The sequence below is a fragment of the Myotis lucifugus genome, unplaced genomic scaffold (assembly GCF_000147115.1).
Source record: "Myotis lucifugus unplaced genomic scaffold, Myoluc2.0 scaffold_10, whole genome shotgun sequence".
In the NCBI taxonomy this organism is placed as follows: Eukaryota; Metazoa; Chordata; class Mammalia; order Chiroptera; family Vespertilionidae; genus Myotis; species Myotis lucifugus.
The window spans coordinates 8,077,972-8,102,318 of NW_005871058.1; the positions used below are offsets into that span (position 1 = coordinate 8,077,972).

Below are 24,347 nucleotides of genomic sequence, written 5' to 3' on the forward strand. Positions count from 1 at the left end.
CTCCAGTTGGAGCCGGGCCTCACCAGCCATAATATTCCCCAGTCTCCTAAGGCTGCTCCAGCCCATAATACTCTCCTGTCTCCTAAGGCCTCGCCATCCCATAATACTGCCAGACGCCTGACCTGTGGGCCAAACCCCAGCCCGTTGCACACATCGAGGCTGTGTCAGCGCCGCCAGCCTCGCTCCGGTCCCTCCCTCCCTCCGCCCTCGCGGGCGCTCAGCCTCCCGGGCTCCCGCCCGCCCTCCTGCCCTGGGCCCCTCTCCGGGCCCCACCCTGTGCCTGCCTGGGCCCTGACTTCCCCTCCAGCCTCGCCCTTTCTCCTTCGCCCGGTTCTCCATCCCAGGCCCCTTTCTTTCCCACTCAGGTACTTCCACGCACGCCCCGGCTGTAGGTGCTGAAGCCCAGCGGGGAGAGGGTGCCCCCAGAGGGCAGCCGGCCAGGCCCTGCCCCTGAAAACTGTCTGCTTGACCTCGCACCATGGAAACCACCAGCCTGGCCCCAGTCCGCACTGCTGGGTGAGGATCCACCTGGGGCCCTCACTGTCCTCCAGAAACCCTTCCCTTGGGCATCACAATGGCATGTTCTTGTGGGAAAGAGCTCCCTTTCGGGGTGCCTCTCAGGTGCCTTTCAAAGGAGAGCTCATTGACCCTCACAGCAACCCAGTGAGTAGGTATTCCGATCCCCATTTCGCAGAGGAGAAAACAGGTTCAGAGGCTAAGTCACTGCTAAAGTCACATCGCCAGGAAGTATCAGAGCTGACACGAGTACCTAGGTTTTTCAGATTCCCAAGTTCAGAGAACCTTTGGGACTCTCCAAGAGCCCTGTGCGGAACTTCACTTCTCCGTGCGCTCTCTGCTCCCCTGTAAGGGGCAGCGGGCGGAGAGTTACCCAGCCTCTTGTCTCCAGGGTCTCCCCATTCTGCACCACCATCCCATAAAAATCACCTCACCTCCTCCTTTCTCCCACAGGACCCCACGTAGCCACCCGTGAGGCTTGCCCTCAAGATGGTTCAGGGCCAATAGAAAGGCACCTATGCCCCTCCGGGTTCCCTTACTTCTCCCCTGGTTCTCCTGAATTTTTCATTTCAAGACCAACGATCACTCCTCCCCTAACTCATCTCGCCATGCAGTGGACCAGCCTTTGGAGACAGACTTTGTGGAGAACCCAGAGGAGGTCTCTTTCGTTTAGTTGGTAGATCATCAAGAATGCTGCCTTGGAGATGTTGGGCACCTCCTCACTGGGGAAGGGATCTGCGGCCAACTGCACAGAGGCTGAGCCATCCTGCTTGAGCGTGCCCCCGCCACACTGTGTTCTGCACAGGGGCCGGAGGCCAGTGTAGAGGGAGGGACAGGTGTGCTGTCGCTGAGTGGGCTAGAGCAAGGAGGAAGCGCTGGGAAAGGAGGCTGAGATGGTACAGTAGATCCAAGGTGAGACCTCAGTCAAGAGAGGTGAAGGAGAGGTGATTTACATGGGGGAGGAAAGGGGGGAAAGGAAAGTAGGGAAGGGTGAATGTCATAAAGGCAGGGATGAGAGAAGTGCCAGGAAGGGGAGATACAGTAGGATGTTGGGGAGCCAAAGAGATACTGTACCACTTCCTGGTTGTGTGACCTTAGGACCTTAACTTCTCCAGGGTGTCTCATCTGTAAAATGGGGTAATAATCATCTCTAACTCAGTGAGTTGTTGTAATAAATTAGATAATGCATTTTAAGCACTTAATTGAGATCCAGGCATTCAGAGAGCATTTTAAAAACTTGTTAAAGCTCTTCTCCCTCCATTTAAGGTTTCCTCGTTTCCCGCCTTTGGATTTTCCTAAACTTCCACTGAGGTAACTCCAGGGCATGGACTGTGGAGCCCCCACATGTTGTCTCCATCATACAGTCCACTCAGTAATTGGGGAATCCTGTGAAAATGGTAATGGCTATGGGTTTTCTTAAACTGCCCCAGCCTGTTACTTGTCAGCTTTGGTCATTTCTCCTCTGCCTGCCACATCTCCTTAATCTATTCTTGCCTCTCTGTTCTTGTGATGGAAACCCTTGGGGTGTACTGAATGTGGGGAAACAGTCCACCAGAGCTGAAACACCAGAGATTTCGCATTGGAGACAGCCTACTTCATCCACCGCCACAGGCCACGGTCACACTTTTTCTGGACGATTTTAACAGCTCCCTGACCAGTCTTCCTTTCTCCTTAGACTCTCTCCACCTGATTTCCTACGGTTTATCCCACACTATGTCAAGGTTAGCAGAACCTTCAGGGGCTTCCGTTGCCCACTAAATGAGCTGCTAACCTTACTCTGCATCCCCCCCTTTTTAAAACTCACCCGAGGATATTTTTCCCATTGAGTTTTAGAGAGAATGGAAGAGGGGGAAGGAGAGAGAGAGAGAGAAACACATTGATTGGTTGCCTCCAGAACTTGCCCTAACCAGGGCTGGGAATTGAACCCACTACCCAGTTACATGCCCCTGACCTAGAATTGAACCTGAGACCCTTTGATACTCGGGCCAACACTTTAACCACTGAGCCACACTGGCCAGAGCTTACCCTGTATTCTTGCATCTTCTGTCTTGAATGGTAATTATAGTTGATTTGTTCTTTTGGTCCCACTGGATAGAAAACTACTTCACAGCAAGACCCAACTGTTCAACATTCCACAAATATTTATTTGTTCTTTTGTTCTAAGCTCCATTCTAGATGCTGGGGAATACATCAGAGAACCATCAAACAAAAATTCCTGCCCTCGGGGAGCTTACATTCTACCTGGGCAGGGGGAGGAGACAGACAATAAATTATAAAAATTATAATAAATAAATAAGTAAATTATATAGTCTGTAGAAGATACTTGCTATGTTAGTTTTAATTACTTTGGAATTTATTCATGTATCTGCATATAAAAATAATCAAGTAGTTTTTAAAAATTGTGTTCAGTTCTGTTTGTTAATCCCAGGGTTGGAAGGGCACGGGTCCTGAACCCTAAGCATGAGGCAAGATGGAACAGGTGCTAACCTCCAGGCCTCTTTGAGAACAGCAGGAGGTGAGGGCCTGTGCCGGGTCTCTAAGCTCCCGCCAGATGGTGGAAGGCCCAGACTTCGAGGCTATGACGGAGGAATCTGGGTCAGTTCTCTGGTTTGGCCACCAGGGGTCATTTTACACCTGTAAATCACCATCTGGACGGATCACATAGAGACACACAAAAGGCCCAGAGATACACACAGGAAAACCCTGACACTGGCAGGAGCGCGTGCGCGCGCGCGCGCGCGCGCACACACACACACACACACACACACACACACAGATACATACAGCATTGAGAGACAGGCATAGAAAGGCATGCAAGAGCTAGGCACGCAACAACTCCCTCGCTAATGTCAGGGTCTCAAGGTGTCCTAGTTCCAACTCTGCAACCCCTACCAGCTCCCAACTCCGACTCGGTAAAAAGGGAAGAAAGCAGTAGGTGGCCCATAAACCAGTCTTCCATTTCCCTTGCCGCCTGCTTGCTAAGAACAGCCAGCCCATTCCTGTCCTCCCATCACACTCTAACTTCCCTGTAAACTTCTCTCCTGGCTGTGGCACAGTTCCTGTTCCCTCCGGGAGAAGCCCCACCCCCTCCTCCTGAGTGTGTGTGTGTGTGTGTGTGTGTGTGTGTCCAGTTCTACCACCACCCCCCCCCCCCCTTAGGGCTGCAGCTCCAGCAAGCCCAAGGCCATGTTCCATCTGGTGTGCAGCTCCTACTGTCCCACCCCCACCCCCAACCCCAAGCCTTAAGGGCTACAATTACTAATTGATTTGTTGAGCATTGCTCTCTTCCACAGCAATAAAAAGCACTCTATATAATGCCCTGGGAAGAAGTTACACAAGAACTTTAATACTTTAGTATAGGTATAGTTCTCAAAGTGTGATCTGGGGACTGACTCTTTGACAAGTCCATGAGGTCAAAGCTATTTTCATAATACTATTGTCATTTGTTCTTTTCACTTTCATTCCATCACAAGTATACAGTGGGATTTTCCAGAGGCTTCATGAAAGGTATCATTGCTCTCACAGCTCATGGAATGTGTGCCTATGTATTTCTGTTTTTTTAAACATGTTTTTTATTTATTTTAGAGAGGGAGAGGGAGCAAGAGAAACATCGATGTGTGAGAGAAACATCGATGTGTGAGAGAAACATGGATTTGGATTGGCTGCTTCCTGCACGCCCCCCTACTGGGAATCCAGACCAAAATCCTGGGGATGTACCCTGACCAGGAATCGAACCAAGGACCTTTATGGTGCATGGATGATGCTCAACCAGCTGAACCACAGTGGCCAGATCTGTATGCTTTGAAAACTTAATTGAATTTCTAATATGGTAAGTATCAAAAGAACAAAGTATATGCAAAAGCTCTTTGGAATTCTCAATTTTTAAGGGTGTAAAGGGTCTGAGACCAAAAAATTTGAGAACTGCTACTTAGTACAAAGAATTGTTCCCTTATTCTAGATGAAGCTGTGGGGATGGGGTGTGTGTGTGTGTGTGGCAGGAGTAGACTTAGGATCTAGAATGGAGGAGGTCTTGAAAGGGGGTTGGAACATAGGATAGAAAAGACCTAGAAAGGGGAACAGGGATCAAGATTTTGGAGAAAAGAAAACCTTCTAACTCACAGTTTTGCCCTGCCCCCAACCACCCCATGATGGAGGTCGGGTCTAAATTATTGCAAGTCTCGAAACAAGAAGGAAACCAGTTCTGTCTTATCCAATAAACTCTTGTATTTGCCTCAATGCGGGGAGGGGAAGCCCAGGTGGGAGTGAAATGTGGGTGGCATCTCTGGCCCTAAGATGCTGTGGTCAGTCTAAAGCCAGTACGTCCATTTTTCTGCTACATCTACTGGCGCTGGGCAGTGTTTCAAGTCCCCCGCAAGGGCATTTCACCCATTCCTCTGCCCCTGCCTTGGCAGGCTCACAGCACCACCCCTTCCTACAGACTGGGGACGGGGTCTTCTTTTCTGTGCTCATCATCACCACGAACTTAAAGAGGACATTCCCACCAGCACCCTCCCTTCCCCGTGCCCCTTGCTCCCACACTTTGCTCCTTCTGCATTTATGAGTTGGAGTTGCCACCCAGAAATCCAAGTGTCGGATCCACCGCCCTCCTGTGCGCAACCTGCAAGTTTTCCAGTGCCAGAGGCGCGAGGGGATGGAGGTGGGTGTCACCAGGCTAGGGCCCCATGTTCCTTTAGAGGACAGAATCCTCGGGGATGGGTGTCCGGGGATTGGAATGCCTGATCAGTCCTTGGCTGGAGGCAGCAGTCCTGCCGGTGGGGGTGGTCTCCTGGGGCAGTTGGGCGAGCGTCCCTCCATCCCCGTTGGTGGCCGAGGTCCTGGTCCCGAGAGGAGAGCCCAGGCCGCGCAGGGTGTTGCGGAAGCCCTCGGCGCTGAAGTAGTACACCAGCGGGTCGAGCACGCAGTTGGCGCCCGCCAGCAGCACCATCACCATCAGCACCCCGCGCACCTGGTCGCGGGCCGCGGGGCTCGCCGTCACCAGGTCGCCCCGCAGCAGCCCGTAGACGGCCAGCGTGGTGTTGTAGGGCACGAAGCACAGCAGGAAGATGACCAGGTTGACCAACAGGAGGCGCACCGTCTTCCGCCGCCGCCGGCTCTGCGTGGCGTCGGGCCGCGCCAGGGTCCAGAAGACCCGGCCCGACGAGTAGACCACGGCCACCAGCGGCAGCAGGAAGCCCAGCGCCTCGGCCAGCAGCACGAGCGGCAGCAGCCGGCTCTTCCACAGCTTGTCGCCGAAGCTCTCGAAGCACAGGCGCACCTGGGTGCCGCGGTAGCTGCAGGAGGAGGGCTTGTGCACGAGCATCGTGGGCACGGCGAACACCAGGATGAGCGCCCACACGCCCAGGCAGAGCAGCCGCGCCACGCGGGGCCGCCGCAGGTGGCGCAGCCGCAGCGGGTGCACCACGGCGGCGTAGCGGTCCACGTTGATGAGGGTCAGGAAGATGCAGCTGCCGTACATGTTCATCTGGAAGATGGCGCCCGCCGTCTGGCACAGGAGGTCCGGGAAGGGCCAGTGGTGCAGCGCGTAGTAGGGCAGGCGCACGGGCAGCGACAGGGTGAAGAGCAGGTCGCTGGCCGCCAGGTTGCACATGTACACGCTCACCACGGAGTGCACGCGCAGCGCGCGCAGGAAGACCCAGAGGGCCAGCGCGTTGAGCGGGAGCGCCGCGAGGAGCACCAGGCTGTAGACCACCATGTGCAGGCGGTGGGTGGCCCGGTAGTCAGGGCACGGGAGATCCGAGCTGTTGGTAGAAGTGTTTGCTGAGGAGTTGGCCAACATCTTGCCAAAGCCTGCCGAGGAGCGAGCCTGGGGCATCACGGGGCACACCAAGGTCCTGACAGGGCAGTCATCTCCAGAACAGGGCCTGCAGGCTGCATGGAGACGGTCCCAAAGCCAGCAGAGGTAGGCCTTGAGAATGTGGGCTATGGCTGCCAGGGGGTGGGTGCCTTGGTCAGGGCTTCATCATCCCGAGACCTGGAATAGGAAGGCAAACCAGAAGTCATCGTTATGCAAGGCCAGGGTGGAGGACACAGATGTTTATCTAGCTAAACTGGCTCGCCTCTTGAATCTTTTCTCAGCCTTAAGCCTTTGCCCCACCTTCTGTCCTGCCAGAGTAGCTTTCTGCAGCAGGGCTGTATAGCAGTTCAGACCGCCTGGGTTTCTTTCTTTTTTAAAATATATTTTTATTGATTTCAGAGAGGAAGGGAGAGGAAGAGAGAGATAGAAACATCAATGATGGGAGGGAATCATTGCTTGGCTGCCTCCTGCACTCCCCCCACTGGGGACCGAGCCCGCAACCCGGGCTTGTGCCCTTGACCAGAATCGAACCTGGGACCCTTGAGTCTGCAGACCGATGCTCCATCCACTGAGCCAAACCGGCTAGGGCAAGACTGCCTGGGTTTCAATCCTGGCTTTGCCCGTTCACCTAACTTTAGTTGTCAGAAAAGTGACTTACTGTCTTACTCTCTCTGAAGTTCATTTTCTTTACCTGGGGGTGGAGTGGGGGTCAAGGAGTGGGGGTCATGAGGTTTTTAGATTAAACAAGACAATATATATAAAGTGCTTAGGCTTTCACAGACATGTTTGCAGCAGTGAACAAAAAGGCCTTGCCCCCAATTTACTTTCATTCCACTGGAGAGAAGCAGGTAATAAAGTGCAAGTAAACAGGTGTCATGTCAGGTGGTGACAAGTGCTGTGGAGCACCTCCCCCGGAACAGGTGTTCTCCTGGTTCCCTTTTATCTAAAGAATAAAGTTCAAGCTCCCAAGTACAGTACAAAATTCCAGCCTCACTCCTCACACCCACTGTTGCTCCTGTGTGGGCAGGGCTTGCGCTCAGAGTGCCCTGAGTTTACCCTTGAGTTGACCTCTCTACGTTTCTTCATCTGTAAAGTGGGGATAATAATATAACAGGGTTCTCCTGGGCTGACCACACCCCAGCACAGCCCTGCAGGCAGGGCAAGGCTCTGTGGGTTGAGCTTTCCCCTGGAGGATCTGACTAAGCAGCGGTCCCCAATGGGAGGTCCGCAGACCACTGGTGGTCCGTCAGGTCCGAAAGGTTGGCAACTGCTGGACTAGGGACATCCCCAGATGGGGTTCTGTGATAGGGAGAGATGGTTGTTTGTTAGTAAGAGACCCAAGGGGAGCCTAAGCCCAGAGAGCAGGGCAGTGAGGTGAGAAAGTACCATGGGTACTGATGAGACTGCTGGAGAGAGGCAACAGCTGGCCGACAAAGGATGGAGTTAAGAGGTGGAGTAGCCAGATGACAGGACATGGTCTCAGTATCCCACCTTCCTTAATGCCACGAGGCCACAGAAGCTACCCAGATGCCATCTATTTTGTGTGTTTGTGGTGAAATATACATAATATTTACCCTTGTAACCATCTTGAAGTGTACCATTCAGTGGCATTAAGTACATTCACAATGTTGTGTAAACATCACCAGAACCTTTTCACCATCCCAAACAACAACTTTATGCCCATTAAACAGTAACTGCCCATTCCACCACCACCCCTGCCCTCCAGCCACTGGTAACCTCTATTCTACTTTCTGTCTCTATGAATTTGCTCATTCCAGATAGCTCGCATGGGTGGAGTCATATAATATCTGTTCCTTTTGTGCCTGGCTTATTTCACTTAGCAAAAGTTTTCAAGGTCTATCCATGTTGTAGTATGTATCAAATTGCATTATTTGTTATGGCTGAATAATATATTCATATATATGTATATCACACTTTGTTTATTCATTCATCTGTCGATGGTTTCTTGGGTTTTTCTACCTGTGGGCTATTGTGAATACTGCTATGCATATGGGTATCCACATGCCATCTTAGGGAGCAAAGTTGTGCGGACACCCTGAGCAATTATCCTAAGATACTGGACTTACTCCTTTCAAAAGGAACTGCTTGAATTCTTACATGAAACTAAATCGTAAACCTAACTGTAACAAGTTTTCTTGTGGGTTTTTGTTCATTTGTTCTCCCTCCAACCACTACTAACCGCAGTTTAAGACTTGTGAGAGGTGTAGGACAGTTAAAGGGAATAAAGAAACACTTCCTAGGATTTAAAAAAGGCGGCAGAGTAAGTGGATGCTGCATGGACATGCGCCCAGGAACAAACTGGTATTACAACTAAAATACAGAAAAACTTCCCGAGTAATCAACAAAAAACTCGCAGGAGAGAACCCTGATACTGGAGGACCAAAATTGGAGACCACATAGAGACCACTTTACTTTGTATATAGTAAATAAATAAAGAGGTTTTTTTTTAAAAAAAGAAAGAAACACTTCCTCTCCAAAATACCAGTTTCAACAGGGAGAGTAACACTAACTGGAGCTGAAAAGCAAATAAAACCAGGCTCTGTTCCTGACACGTGCCCCATCTCCCATGCTCCTTTGCTCCAGCTACACCAAACTAATCATTTTGCACATACTTTATGTTTTCATGCTGTTTCCTCAACCTGGAATGAGCCTCCTCCCATTCTCCAACTGACAGACTCAGTCATCTCTTAGGACTCCGTGTGGCCTTTCCTGACTCCCCCGCTACGAGGCAGATGTGGTCCCTCACTGGCACTTCCCCTCGCGTGCGCAGGTCTATAGTAGCTGTTTCCGCCCGCCTGCCCCGTACTGTAATGAGCTGTTCTTTATCTGCACCTCCCACTCGACTGTGAGCTCCTTGAGGGAAGGGCTATGGACTGTGACTTACTCATCTTTGTATTGCCAGCACCTACGTCAATGTCAATAAATGTTGAGTGAAATAGATGTCATTTACTGATTATTCACCACCTCCTGAGGTATTTTATATGCACAATATTTAATCCTTCCAACAGCCCTTGGAGGTCGGTGTTTACCCTCATTTTTACAGGCAAGGAAACAGCTCAAGAGCTCCGTGAGGAGTGAAGTCAGGATTCAAACCCAGGACTTCCTGGCTCCAAAGTCCAAGCTGTTTGGTGCTACTTCCAATAAGAGTGGGTGGTTAGAGACGAGGATGGACACTGCATAGCGCTCCCGGTCTTTTACAGATGCCGGTATGAAATCTGTGCCCACAGAGATATGGTTTTACTTCCTCATTTGTCTAATTGAAATATATACTTTTAAGTAATCTGCTTTCTTCTTCTCCCACTTCAAACACTGGTAACGTGGGCTTATCTGTCTTTCACACACACAAATAAGCCCCTCCTTACAATTTCCGCTCACCTACTTAAGCACTTACCTTGCTGCTTTGAACTCATCAGGCTGTACTGTGTCTATTGGTTCCATTTCCCCAACTAGATGGTAAGCTCCTGGGATGGGACCACATCTTTCACTGCTTTTCTTCCCAAGTTGGCTCACACCTCAGTCTCTCTACTTAGCAGGCCCCTGTCCCCTCCCCCATTGTTTAACTATTTTGTAATTGTTATAACATATAACAAATCAGTTAGCTAACCACAACTAACCACTTCTTCTTCTTTTCTTTTTTTTGTTTTTACAAGTAACCACTTCTTATTATCACATTTCTGACTATCTTGTCCGCATGTATAACTCACTTAGTAAAAGACCATGCCCCTTAAAAGGCCTGTTTGGAAACAGGTTGCATTAAAATTTCAGTAACAGTTCACACTATAATTACTGTAACACTTTATCATTCTTAACCATTACTTGGACAATCAATACTAATTATTTCCCCCAAATTGCAAGTCTTTCCGTTGACAAAGTTACACTGTTTAACAGACCAAAATGTATTACGTGAGCTGCTATTTAAAGGTAAAGTTAGGAACCCCTTAGCAAAACTGATGCTAATGCTCTTGCTCCAAAAGAAGGGTGTCCTTGGGTTTCTTTATAGTGGAACCTATTTGTCAAAAAGTCACCCCTTCCTGACAGACTTACACAGAATGGCCCAAGCTGAGCGTTGAAAGCTGCCAGGCCCCTGCCCTGGTCCCCACCCCATCTGCCCGCTTCCCTGAGGCTCCCATCAGAGGAGCTGAATGGGCACAGTGCCAGGCCAGATGACAAGATGGAAAACACTGCCAAAAAGGAGGCAAGCAGGAAACGGAAGGAGGGTTCTAGATGTGGAGAAGGGGCAGCCTGGCCCTCTCCCCAGCCCTGCCTTGCGGCAGAGGTTGGGTTCTAGGGGAGATGTTGGAAGTAAAGAAACAGCAGCCAACCCAGAAAAGAATGGACACGGGGTTTCATTTCACAGGGGAGGAGGGATATGACACGGAAGCCTGTATAGGCTCAGCCACCTCAACACACATGGATGTGGTAACATAAGATTCCCAGTAACCTGTCCCTCAGTGTGGCTGCACGCCCTGTAACTCACAAACGCATGGAGGCATGGACAGATGGCCCCAGGAGGAAGGGCAGACACAGCCCCTGCCTTAGGGACCGTGTCCTTGTGCTGACAGACAGAGCCAGGCAGCTTCAGGAGCACATACCTACACGGATGTGCACGAACAGATCCCAGTGCCAAGGCACTGAAGGGCAAAGAAAGCACCAAACACATAGAGGCACCAGGCGCTGTGCCATCCACATCACCTGCCCACCACACACCCACACCAGAGCGTGCGGCCACTTTCCTCCTCCCTGTGTCCCTGTCCTTCAGCCTCCCCTGTGCACCTCCAGACCCAGGTTCCTTCCTCGTGTCCTTAGGGCCTCTCAGACCTGTGCCATTGTCCTCTGAGCTGGCTGGGCACTGCTCTTTGCTGAGATAAGCGGGAGGGACAGGGCTATTTTCTGCCACAGACAGGAAGTAAGACGGAGAGAGTAAAAGTGGGCAGGAGGCTAGGTCATGATCATTCCCTCTCTCTGCTACACAGAACCCGCCGGCAGTACCCACCCTTCTGGCATCTGACCAACAGCACAGACAAGAGCTGAAGACAAATACGTGACTTGGGACAATGATGGAGGCAGGGACGGGAAAGAAATACTTCCTCTTGGTCCAGCTTTCTTTTCTGCTTCCCTCTCCAGGCACTTCTCTCCTTTTCCCTCCCACACATTCATCAAATGCCTTGCTCTCTCTTCACCTCCTCTTTTTAGTAATTAATTCACATCTTTCAGAAGTTTGAAAAGAAGGAATCTCAGATATCCTCATCCTCCTTGCCCCAGGAGATCTGCTCTAGAATAACCCCAACTTCATTTTAGATTCTGAAGTCCCGGCCTGTCAGTGTGTCCCACCCGCTACACCAAGCATGTCAAACTCAAAGGCTAACACGGGCCAAATAAACAAGGTTTAAGTTTATGTGGGCCACAAAAAAACAAAAGCTTCAATTTTCCTAGAAACTTAGGTTTATTTTGATAGGGACATGCTGAATACAAAGGGCTGAAATAAATGAGTAATCGTCAACATAAAATAATAGAACATTTTTATAAAAATTAATATTTTTTCTTGAACATTAACTTATCAGACACTGAATAACTGCGTAATGCAAATAAAGCTATTCTTCTTGTTCTCCGAAAGCGAAATATTTCCTATTGTGCACACCAAACAAGTCAGTCCAAGACTAATGACGTGGCCATCAGCTGCTAAAATATTCCCTGCTGGTATTAGTGGAGAGAAATGGTGCGCCTGCGTGTAAAGGCACGAAAGGGAAATGAATGCAACATGATTATAGTACTCAATCATTAGCGAACGTTGTAGTTTGTTATTAATAACTATATATAATAGGATATAGTAAAAATTAAGTTACAAAATTTTTATTAAAACGTTTCTTACATACAGTTATATTGGCTGGGCCACAAAAATATTCGTTGTGGGCTGCATGCGGCCAGCAGGCCGCGCGTTTGACATGCTTGCGTAGCCCAGTGTGTGCTCTAACCTGCCTTTGTCAGCTCAGCCCACTTCCTCTGGTGCTGGGCTCAGGCAGCACTGGGAGGATGCACCCTGGCATGCAGCCGGCTTCATTACAAAGGCCTCTCCGTATCTGTATATTCAGACTCCCCACACGGATCCAAACTGCCGAGCCGCTGGGAGAAGCTTAACCCAGTCCAAAGGCTTCCTGAAAAGATCTGTCCCAGAGCTGCTTTAGGGACAGGATGAATCCTGCTCATCAGCTTGTCCTGGGTCTGAGGGCTCTGTGGTGTGGAGATAGTTCGAGGTTGCCAGGGTGAGTAGATGGCCTCATCCTCACTCAGGGACCACGTCCTCCCCAAGGACAGGCACCTCTCCGGCACAGACCCCAAGGGATTGTCCTGTCCCATCTCCATCCACTCTCCTCCTGGGTCCAGGCCTGCTCTGCTTGCTCCAGCCAAAATGCCTGCCCCCACACGGAGCCTGTCTCCTGCTGCCTTCCCAGCATCATCCCGTCATGTCTTCTCCTGTCCCAGGTATTCTGACCCTCATCTCGCCCATTTCTTTCTGGGAAAAGGCAGAAAGTAAAGTTGGCCGACAGCTCAATCATGAGTTTCCCCAATGTGGGGTGTCACCTCCCCACCTGCACATCTCCCTCCCCGCTGCTCTCAAGAGCTGGAAAAACAGGAAGTAAAGTCCCAATCAAGAGAAATCACTCAGAGGAGCTGTCGCGGCCCTGTGCTCTGAGTGTCTGCGTGCAGCTAACCTTGCTTGGCTCAGAGACTCTCCTGCAGCCTTCCAGCCTTGTTGACCTCACCCTGAACTCCCGGCAGCACCAATGGCTTCTACCCTCACCTTTCTACTGTCTCCTTCCCCTGGGCCTGTGTTGGGGTGTATACTGGGGGCAGCAGGGTGGGGAGAGCTGACAGCATCAGACACAGGCAGGCAGAGCTGGGCTCTAGTGCTCTGAGTGGCCAGGAGGTGAGGCTTACAGGGATAAGATTCTGTTTCCCCCTCAATCCTTGCCTCCATCTCCCTTAGGGCTACAATTTCAGCTGGAGATACAATCAGGTGGGAGGTCCCCTTCTCTCAGGGAGGCCCCTATAAACACAGGTAATAGGGACGCAGCTGCCCTCATTGATGTGAGACAAAGGTATCATAAGGCTTTGCCCACCCTCAAATATTTCCCTTACCTGTGCTCAACATCTGAAATTTCATCTCCTTCATGTCACCTGTGAGCCACATTCTAGCATCGCTACAGGGACATGAGAAATAATTTTGTCTAATCCTTTTATATAGATCAGTGGTTCTCAACCTTCCTAATGCCGCGACCCTTTAATACAGTTCCTCATGTTGTGGTGACCCCCAACCATAAAATTATTTTCATTGCTACTTCATAACTGTAATTTTGCTACTGTTATGAATCATAATGTAAATATCTGATATGCAGGATGTATTTTCATTGTTATAAATTGAACATAATTAAAGCATAGTGATTAATCACAAAACAATATGTAATTATATATGTGTTTTCCGATGGTATTAGGCGACCCCTGTGAAAGGGTCGTTTGACCCCCAAAGGGGTCGCGACCCACAGGTTGAGAACCACTGATGTAGATGAACACATTGTGTTAAGGCCGTGTTTTTCAAAGACCCCATTACAATACCCCTTGGAGGCCTTTGCCGGGTAGGTCAGTTGGTTAGAGCATTGTCCTGATACACCAAGCTTACAGGTTCAATCTCCAGTTAGGATACATACAAGAATGCACCAATAAATGCATAAGTAAGTGGAACAACAAATCAATGTGTGTTTTTTTCTCTCTCCCCCTTCCTCTCTTTAAAATCAATATAGATAGATAGATAGATAGATAGATAGATAGATAGATAGATAGATAGAAAGGAAGAAATACTCCTTGGTTAATAGCCCTTGGTTAGCTAGGAAGAATAAGCATAAGAACACCTTTGTGCCGTGAACCCATTCATGGAGTTTAATCAGATAAGTTTACTGTCACCTAGGAGAGGGCCTGGCCCTGGGAGGTGAGTGGGTATTAGGGGTTAAGTACTAGCTGAGGATGGGAAACGGTTGGAAATCAACCCCAGAGGACCCTCCTCATTGGTCTTGGGAAGCCTGGGCTCAGCATGACAGTGGGCCTAAGGGTGAAGGGGAGAACACAGCTTCCAAGATGCCCCCATGTGGGGCTTCGAGCCTCAGAGGGGCACCCTAGGGTGTGTTCTGTCTGAGAAGGTCTCTGCCTGAGGCAGCCCCTTTAGCTTTTTCTCTATTCAAAAGGTTTTCTGGGGCCCGTGTCCCACCCTCACCTCCGCCCCTACCCGCATCCCTCATTTCTAAAAGTGGGGTGCCGCCCCTAATGCCCCCATGAGGTTCAAGCCCACCTGTGACACCCCCGTACCTGTGCTCCGTCGAGCTCTGCCGCTGCCCCAAGCTGGCTTCCGCTGTCTGCTCTGCGCTGGGCTGGGCTGGAAGGACCTGCTCCTGGGGCGGGTGGGGACACACCCACCTGGGCAGATCTCAACAGATTCCAGCTCTGTGCACTCACCCAACCCTGCACTCGCACTCCACTCGCGGGGAGAGAGAGGAGGAAGCAGTGCCTACAGCGGTCTTCACAGACTGGCCAGAGAAGAAACCCCAGCAGATAATGGCACTTAGTCTAGCCCCAACTCTGGGCCAACTAATGACTTCCCCGCCCATCGCTCACAGACTCCCCACAGTTTCCGGGAAGCCTAACGGGCACACCCACCCCTGATTCGATGACTAATCACCAGCCTCTCGATTTTCTCTCCAGTTCCCTCTGGGTGTCTCTCTTTTGGATCCCCGCAGGTGGTTTTGCTCTGGCCACCTGTGGCTTTATCCCTCCCCCTGCCTCGGGCCCCTCTACGTGCCAGGGCTGCTGGTGGGCCCACAGCCTCTCCACCACAGCTGATACCAGGCTGGGCTGTTCCTCCTGGCTTCCTTCTCTTTCCTAGGCTGGGGGTTGGGGGGCCGGAGGGCTGGGGAGAGCTTAGACGACAGCCCTTCTTTTCTGTACCCTGGCCAAGACCCTTGTCTTCTCTATCAGCAGGGCTAGACATGTTGTCCATGCTCAATACACAAAAATAAGTTCAAGTTTTTGAGTGGTGAGTGAAAAAGGATATTGTGGTCAAGTGAGGTTGGAAAATGCTGGCTTAAACAGGTTTCTCTATTACAGGGCTTCTCAGAGCCTTGAACATGCCACTGAAAGATTGACCATCCTATCTAATAATCCTATCTACTAAAGAGGGAATATGCTAATTGACCCTCACACTGTTGCAAAGATGGCGGCACCCACAGCCAATAAAGAGGGAATATGCTAATTGACTGCCACACCCTCAAAGATGGCGGCGCCCACAGCTACAAGATGGCCGGCAGGGGAGGGCAGTTGTGGGCAAGCAGGCCAACAGGAGAGGGCAGTTGGGGGCGATCGGGCTGGCAGGGGAGCAGTTAGGCGTTGATCAGGCTGGCAGGGAAGTGGTTAGGGACAACCAAGCAGGCAGGCAGGCAAGCGGTTGGGAGCCAGCAGTCCCGGATTGTGAGAGGGATGGCCGACTGCTAGTTTAGGCCTGATCCCGGGATCAGGCCTAAACCGGCAGTCAGACATCTCCCGAGGAGTCCCAGATTGGAGAAGGTGCAGGCTGGGCTGAGGGACACCCCCACCCCCCACCCCGCATGAATTTCATGCACCGAGCCTCTAGTGTGTTCATTGAAGCTGGATGAAGCATAGAGGTGCATTATACTATTCCATTTGTGTGTATTTGTGTGTGTGAGAGAGAAACATCGATATGAGAGACATATTGATGGGTTGCCTCCCACACGTGCCTGACTGGGGCTGGAGATTGAGTCTGCAACCCAGCTACATGGCCTGACTGGGAATCAAGCCCAAGGCCCTTCAGTACTCTGGCCAACGCTTCAACCACTGAGCAACACTGGCCAGGGGCATAGTTTTTTGTTTGTTTGTTTGTTTGTTTTTTAATGCTTTAATCACTGTAAACCTATAGAAGAGACTGTACAGTTTCCCAAACATGTGTGTCCCCAGAACATACTCTAGGATATCCCAAGTTATTAAAGGCCAATGCTGAAGTCACATCTCAAAGTATGTTGTCTAGACACAACCACTTCAACATTGAAGACCATCTGGCACATTACTAGATGTCAAATCAAAGATTTCATGAGCTCCAGGCCCCAGATGTTTCCACCCTTAAAAAAATATTTTATATTTCAGAGAGGAAGGGAGAGGGGGCAATAGGAACATCATTCAGAGATGGAGAGAGATGAAGACACATGCCCTCCTGGCCCACAGGATCCCTGAGCCCCAGCCATGGTCTTCTTTAATCCAACTCCCTGATTTCCAGGGCCTCTTCTCCCAGCAGATGGCTGCTTCCCTGAGCATCATTCCCATGATATTATCTCTCCTATAGATGGATCCATAAGCCCCTGGGCAAGGGGGCGGGGGCGAGTTGATCCCCATGGGGCACTGTGGCAGTGCTGATAGGATCATAACCAAAATGGGCCACATAGGTTGAAAATAAACACTTTATGCAAAGACATCCTTTAAGGCGGGTGGAGTTCCATCACTTTCAGGGACTCCTGCCCCGACCCAAGGAAAACGTGGGTAGGGACCAGGTAAGAGACACAAAAGGGGCAGCCTGGACGCAAACTGATGACCAATGGAGTAAGAAAGCAATGGAGAATGTGGACAGTCTGGGTTGAGGTGGAGACAGGGAGAATCCCAGCTCATCCGGCTTGGCCTAGAGTCAAGGTGCTAAACTCCTGGCTCCATCGAAGCACAAGGTCCTCGCTTCTGGCTGGGGTCAAGATATTGTAACTCTCGTTCTTCAGACATCTCATACGGGATATCTACACGGGGATCGGGTACACACACAATGTGAGTTACAGAGCAAGGAGCCAGCAGTGTGGAGGTGGGGAGGTGTCAGAAGTCCCACAAGAACCAGAGGCAGGCGGGCATGGGCACAGGGCAGTAGAGGGAAGGAAGAAACTCAGATGTGGGTTTTTCCCGCTGCAAGAGACACCAAGTGGCCCCTCCCCCTTTCAGAAATCAGGAGGCTGAGCCTGGGGGAGGAAGTGACTTATCCCAGACTTCTTGGTGAGTAAGAGCAGAAGGCAAGACTGCAACCTCAACATCTAGTTCCCAACCCAGGGGAGGTTCTTCCTGTGGTGCCCTCAGGGCCTTCACCTCTCTGCAGCATTCCTGCAGACACCTCTGGCTGGGGCGCCTTGCTTACTCCAAGGCTGGGGGCGTGGAGGAGAGCAAGGGCTCTGGTGGAGGCCTCTGCCCTGAGAGGCAAGTAGGAAACTGCTCTCCACATCCCAGCTGTGTGGAGCAGGGGGAAGGGGGTGGCCCAGAAAAGACACCCCACCAAGGTGACCGATTTAGAGGGGCTGATGGGAGGGGGGGGGTGCGTGGTGACGAGCTCACCTTCTGATCCCGGTTTCTCATCAGACACTGTTGGCTTTTGAAGGCACAGTAGTTTGGGTACTGCACATAGTCTGTGTCACAAATCTAGGCCAGGAACCAGGGATGGGGAGGCGGGGAGATATCAGAAGCCTTATGAGACACCAGCCCTCCAGAGAGTGCCCGCGGTGAAGGAACCAAGGGCAGGGGTGTGACCTTTCAGAACCAGACCTTCCACACTGGGGGTGTCCCTCTCTGAGGAAGAGGCCTTTGTCCCCTCTGCCTTTCCCATCCCACCCTCACTCATAGTTCAGTTAGTGGGAAGAAGCCAGGAGCCGGAGAGTGGGAAATGGCTTCCCTGCTGTTCAGTTGCTGGTAAAATGGCTGAGGAATGGGGAATGAGGAAGGGGGCACTAAGGGTGCAGAACACTGGAAGGGGGCCCATGAATGAACCAGCCTCGGGAAGCCTTCTAGTGATGGGCAAGTGAGGGAGAGGGTAGAACAATCTAATGTGGGACCTCGGCTGAATCACTTTCCTCTGTGGACCTCGCCTCCCCATCTCTAAACCCAGGGGTGCAGCAGAGACGACCTCTGAGACCTCTTCCAGATCTAGGGGCCCAGGGAGGAGGTCTGGGCAGGGGCCCCTCAGCTCAGTGACCAGCCCTTTCTTAAGCTGCCCCTACTTTTCATTGTCTTGATTTCCCCTGTTAAACCACAGAAAGGAGGGGCCTGGCCCTCAGGTACAACAGGTAGCTCCACAGAGCAGGTAACTCTGGGGAGAGGGGGAACAACAATGCCATTGGGCAAGAAAAGCACTGGAAGAGTTAGGGAAGGAGGCTGTCAGGGAAGGACTGGATCAGGGGAGGGGTGGCCCTTCACCCATCACCTAGTCATTTGTTGTAGGGATGAGTATAACTTTGGCCTAGAGTGGGAAGTAACCTGACCAAAGCCCCTTGGCAGGTAACTGGCAGAGCTGGGACCAGAAGCTCTGTCTCCTGCCTCAGGGTCCTGTGCTTGCTCTCCCACCCCTCCCAAATCCTACCTTCTTTGCCAAACACAATCCTGCTGTATTGTGTGTGTGTGTGTGTGTGGGGGGGGTCTACTAAAGAGAGGCAGCTGGTTTAATGAGGACTGGATCTCAGAAGCCAGGGGCCCAAGTCCCCTTCCACACCCTAGGGCTGCCTGAGCAAATAACCAGCAGGAATTGGGGGGAGGAGGTGGGGTAAAGCTTTGGGGAAAGGCTCTGACCTTGGTGGGGAAATCCCCATCCTGGAAGCTAAGGAACTCAGCCTGGAGCCAGCCAGCTACTCGAGTATCTTCACAGCCCTTCGTGGCTAGCAGGGCACACCAGAAATCCATGCGAAGCCCACCATAAATATCCAGCCCGTAATAGCGGTTCGATTTTACATTCCCCATCTGTAGCAGAGGGGACAGGGGAGAGGTGTGAACCCCTGCGCCCCCTGCAGGTCTCCCTTCCGGATAGAGGTCCAGAGCCTGAGGCCTCCCCCACTGAGGCTGCCCAGCTGGCTAGGTACCTGGATGCCGATGGCCATGCTCTGGGATGAGAGAAAGGGGCTCATGAAGGGTGTTTTGTGGGAACTGTCACACTTCTGCCGCTGCAGGTTGGACTCCGAGTGGCACTGCTCCAGCTTCAGGGAGCAGAAGGCACAGAGGGGACAGATAGCTAGGTGGTGCCGCCCAAGGCTGTCACAGACCTAAGGCAGGAATGTAGTTAAGAGGCTGAGGCTGAGACTGTCCCACACCTCGGCCCTCCAGAGCAGTTCCCACAATGTCTTTGCATCCAGGCTCTTCCAAAAGCTTTTCTCCCTGCCCCCCTCCCCAAGGGTTCCTCAAGGACCTCGCCTCAGCACTCTATTTCTTCACCCTCTTCCTGGATGATTTCTCTACTCCCAGGTAATCTTCATCTCTCTGCAAGGGACACCCAGATCTTCATCATCCGTTCTGATCTCTTTCCCAAGCTCCACATCCTCACTTGCCAGGTGCCTGACAGCTGCCCACCCTCGGGTGACCTACAACCACCTCTCCCCTAGACTATCTGAATAGATCTCCTAACTTTCCCCTTTTCTCTCTCTTTCCTAATGATAGTGCTAATAGTTGACCCAGGGCTAAGCACCGTGGATATAAATGCTATCATCTCATTTAGTCCTCACAGGAGCCCTGCACATTAGCCCTCATAATATCTCCATTTGACTGACAAGGAAACAAGCTCAGTGAGGCTAACTTGCTCGAAACCATATGCCTTATAAATGGTGGAGTTGAGATATAGATCTAGTCCTTCTAACTTCAAAACCTATACTCTACTTAGGTTTAAACCTCCAACTTCCTGGAAGACATTCTTTAGAGTGGAGCTCCCCATCTCCTAGCTAGGTTCTTTGCCCTAACTGAGTCCCTCAGTCTCCTCAAGAAATCTGCAGTCAATCCCAGCCTCCTCCTTCTCCACCCATGGGTCCAGCACACCACAGGTGCAAAACATCTCCTTGTTCACTCCGCACAACAGCTCATAAGGGAGGCATAGTCACGTCTCTCACCAAAAATGGTTAGTTACTAAGTTCCTTTTTCCTACCCAATTAAATACAAATGCTCCAGACTGCCACCTGGGATTTTTCACATTGTGACCCTTACTATTTCTCTGACTCTATCCCTTACTGCTTTGCTCCAGGCAAAATGGGCTCCTTACTGTTCCCCTACCCAAGCCCTAAAATCCAGTGGGCTCTCCATGACTCCTGAACTTCCTACACTTAAAAACCTCTCTCCAACACCTACCATACTCCTTTTGTAATGCTGCCGAGTCCCCCGTGGGCTCCAGCTACTTTAAGGGCAGGAGTAATATGTTCATTCTTGGTCTGTCCCTCATGAAATCTCTTTCTTGCCTCACAGATTTTGCACATGCTATTCCCTCTAGCAGGAAGCTTCTACCAAGTCCTTTTTTTGGCCAGGTTAACTTCCTTTCTCTCCAGGTTTCAGTGTAAATGTCAGTTCCTCTAAGCAGCATTTTCTGATCCTCCCAAACACAGATGGCTGTCCCCTTCCGCTCTCTACACTTTGTATTTATCCATCACAGCGTTTCTCCTGTCACACTCTTCTGCCTGTTTCCTTATCTGCCTCTCCCACTAGGACTTCAAGAGCCCCCACGATAATTAGATATATTGTGCTCATCGTTAATATCTCAAAAACCTGTTCAGAGTTGGTGACCAATCAATATTTGATGAACAAATGGATGAATAAATGGCATACCAACTCCCAACAGATGTTTGCTAACTTGTGTTATTTAAAAACCTAAAGGATATTTTCCTGGGAATAGGACTTGCTGGGTGGTGAGGACACATCAAGACTGGAATTTCTCTACAGATCTCTGGAATGGGTTCTATGCCCGCTTTGGAAAGGAGAGCTGCATCTAAGTTAAGCCAAGGTTTGAAGATGGTGAACTAGATCAGGAGATGATTCAAGCCTAACAACTCAGAGAGCTGAAGAATGAATTCTGGCTCTAGCCGGTTTGGCTCAGTGGACAGAGCGTCGGCCTGCAGACTGAAGGGTCCCTGGTTTGATTCTGGTCAAGGGCACATGCCTGGGTTGTGGGCTCGGTCCCCAGTAGGGGCCTGCAGGAGCAGCTGATCAATGATTCTCGCATCATGATATTTCAATCTCTCTCTCGCTCTCCCTTCTCTCTGAAATCAATAAAAATATATTTTTAAAAAAAGAATGAATTCCTGAATTGGAATGGATTCCAGACTAGTCTTGAGCCTTCCTCCTTTAAGGTGAGCTGGAGATGTCCTTCCAAAGAAGGGATTCCCACTTGAAGAGGACCTCTCCAGTGATGCCTCATGCTGTCTGTATCCCTGCCCATCCCCCCACTCCCAAGGCCTAATAGTGCCAGGCCCAGAGGATGCCCAGTGAGCAAGTATCCATTAAACAGCATGCTGGGCCTACCGACTTCCCGAAACCAAGGATCTCATCCTCCAAGTGCCGCCAGGCCCTGGCTGTGGGGGTCATGATGCAGGTGTTCTCCACAATGGAATAGCACATCACCAGTAAGGCCTCCTCATGGGGCAGCTGCAAGAGGCTGCAAGGAGACAGACCTGGTTGGTGGGGAAGAAAGCTACATCCTTTCTCTTTCCTTTCCCTCAGACTCTGTTCTTGGTCACACACATTCAGCATGCTGGATGGGGCCTTAGAGGCCTCTGGACCAACTGCCTCCTTTTAAAAATGAGGAACTGAGGTCCAGAAAGGGGAAGTAACTTCCTCAAAATTGCAGTGTTTATCAAGGCCATAAACAAGACCGGAACTCAAGCCTGGTAGCTCCAGGTTTAAGGAAACAGCCATCTAAGGCAGGACTTAAACCAATGATGGCCACAGAACAGGTGAGGCAGGCAGTTACTAGGTGCTCCTGAAGCCCAAGCAGGTCTGAGTGGGTCTGGAGGTCAAAGTTGGAAAGTGGGCTTCTCATTCCCAAAGAAGGCAGCAGGAAAGGTAGGAGGAAAGGCAGCAGGAAAGGTACAGGAGTCAGAATTTCCTGTACCTGCCAGAGTTTTGGCTTCTCCAAGCAGAGTCTTCATCAAACACCCCACTCATTTCATCCATTTCCTGGGCAGATTGACTGAGCTCCTGGATGTTCTCCACCATCATAGGCGTAGACTTCACTTTCCGCACCCGGGCAGCGAAGGACAAAGGGTTGGAAGATAAACCAGCCTGGTGCTTGGGCTCTGAGTCTGTCTGCAGCCCATACATGGCATGCAGTCTCTCCCTTGTCCCCTGTCCTTCCTCCTGCTTCCCCTCCCCCTCCTCTTCCTCCTCCTCCTCCTCCTCTTCCTCCTCCTCCTCTTCCTCCTCTTCCTCCTCCTCCTCCTCCTGTTTCTCCTGCTCCTGCTCTCCCTCCTGTTTATGTTTTTGTCCTTGCTCCTGTTGTTGCTCCTGCCTTTGACCCTGCTTGTGGCCTGACACTCGCTCTGGGCCTCCCAGGGACATGGAGGCTTGCAGCAGCTCCTGCAGCTCCTCCACATTGTTCTTGAGCAGTTCGGGCCAGGGCTGGAAGGCCTGCCGTTCTGTGGCTGCAGCAGGGTTTGGGAAAGAGAAGGAGAGGAACAGTCAGCTTTTTGGCCTCTGAATGTTTTTGTTCAGCCAGACACACACATAAACACCAAGGCAGAAGGAAGCAGCCTCAATCCAAATTATTCACACGGTCAGGTATAGATGACACAGAAAAGAATACAAATATCAAAATAGCATTACCATGGCGATGGTGGAGTTGGTGGTATGCCACCTTTCCACCTCCCTACCAGTGCCCCTCTTAACTGCCACCTCAAACTCCACCTGTTGTTTCTCTCACTTAGGAACTAGCACATATTCTGAATAGTTGGCAGCTAATCCTTTCTAGACTGAAGATGTTAGCTTACAAAAGTCCCGGGGATGTTTTGGGGAGCTAGGAAAAATGGAGTCAGGGCAGCCTTGGAAGTAATGCCAGAAGATATTCTGGGACAGGACAGCTCTAACTTGTATTCCTAAAAAGCAGATTCCCCATTATGTAAAGAGCTGCCTGTGTCCATCACCCACCGTTGCTCAACATTCTTTCGGTATCCCTACCATCCAGTCTCCTCGGTTGGGAGGGTCTCACCTGTGTTGTGGGATGGCATGGGGGAGGTCATGGTGGAGGGCTGTGCTTCAGTAGAAGAGTCTGTCTCCTGGTCAGCGTTAGGTGAGAGAATTGGGACTGGCTGGGAGCATCGGACCCTCTGCAAAGAGAGAAGGGATGTGGGAATGCCTTTCCCAAAGGAATGCCTTACCCCAACTTACTCCTCAGTCCCTCTCCCAGCTGCCTCGCTCACAGCTCCTGGGCAGGGACAAAGGCACAGGGTCCCTGGTGGAACCCTCTAGACCTGAGAAAGGGTTCCCCTGCAAGATAAAACTCCATGTCTTGGACACAACCCTGCCTTTGGTCTTTAATGTTTGATTCGAGTGACTCACTGTTAGAAGAAATGGAAGGGCTTATCTTTTTGCCTCTCCCCTCCTTTTCTTACAGTTATCAGGAGTGTTCTGACCGTCTGAATGGCCAAAGGGAGTCTGCATTCATACATAATCTGGGTAAATGATTGGCCAAGTGGCAGGGAAGAAAGCCCTACGGATGGCCCTCCTCAGCTCCTTACTGCCACTGCCCCTCCCTTTGTCCTGCGCCACCAGATCCATCTTTGTCCTGGGACTCACCTTGGCGTAGTAGACATGGTTGGAGCAACGGTACTGAGTAAACTGGCAGAAGGACTCGAACCAGGAGGCGTAAGGGAGGTCGGAGCACACAGCACCTGGGCAGGGGCAGGGGTGCAGACGGTGAACACACGAGGGGGACCTCCCTCCTGAGGGCGGTGGGCGCCTTGGGTCTGGAGAGTGGAGACGACGGGCCCAGGGCCAGAGGCCGGCCAGACCCGCCCGTCTCCAACGAGCACAGATCTGCCCCCGGGAGGGGGGGGGGGGCGGGGGCGGGCCCTCACCGTCGGGCAACAAGCCGGGGTTCCCCTACTGGTCCAGCTGGACCAGGGTGGGGTTCCGGCCGCCGTGGGTGGGTCTCAAACGGCAGGTAATCCCCGCCTTCCAGGGG

General features: G+C 51.2%; 2 protein-coding genes across 7 annotated transcripts in view; both read right to left on the reverse strand.

Moving 5' to 3' along the window:
- Positions 1-2,637: 2,637 nt before the first annotated feature.
- On the reverse strand, positions 2,638-15,046 carry LPAR5 (lysophosphatidic acid receptor 5). 6 transcript variants are annotated; one of them, XM_006084152.3, is made up of 2 exons: positions 14,708-14,977; positions 2,638-6,508 (listed from the first exon to the last, which is right to left on the reverse strand). In XM_006084152.3, the coding sequence occupies exon 2, from the start codon at positions 6,347-6,349 to the stop codon at positions 5,207-5,209; it is 1,143 nt and encodes a 380-aa protein (XP_006084214.1). In that variant the 5' UTR covers positions 6,350-6,508; positions 14,708-14,977; the 3' UTR covers positions 2,638-5,206. The 6 variants fall into 6 exon arrangements, 2 of the variants coding, with proteins under 2 accessions (XP_006084214.1, XP_023605735.1); XM_023749967.1 differs by lacking the exon at positions 14,708-14,977 and adding an exon at positions 8,965-9,095; XR_002828074.1 differs by lacking the exon at positions 2,638-6,508 and adding an exon at positions 12,176-12,580 and having other exon boundaries at positions 14,708-15,046.
- Positions 15,047-16,845: 1,799 nt separating this feature from the next.
- Positions 16,846-24,347, reverse strand: part of ACRBP (acrosin binding protein) — an 8,069-nt gene continuing 567 nt past the window's right edge. Inside the window, exons 2-9 of the mRNA XM_023749825.1 lie at positions 23,960-24,129; positions 23,373-23,490; positions 22,281-22,809; positions 21,692-21,824; positions 19,279-19,458; positions 18,992-19,159; positions 17,768-17,851; positions 16,846-17,187 (exon numbers count right to left, since the gene is read on the reverse strand). Coding sequence (XP_023605593.1) covers positions 17,065-17,187; positions 17,768-17,851; positions 18,992-19,159; positions 19,279-19,458; positions 21,692-21,824; positions 22,281-22,809; positions 23,373-23,490; positions 23,960-24,129 — 1,505 coding nt within the window. The 3' untranslated portion in view covers positions 16,846-17,064. The remainder of the gene's footprint in view (positions 17,188-17,767; positions 17,852-18,991; positions 19,160-19,278; positions 19,459-21,691; positions 21,825-22,280; positions 22,810-23,372; positions 23,491-23,959; positions 24,130-24,347) is intronic.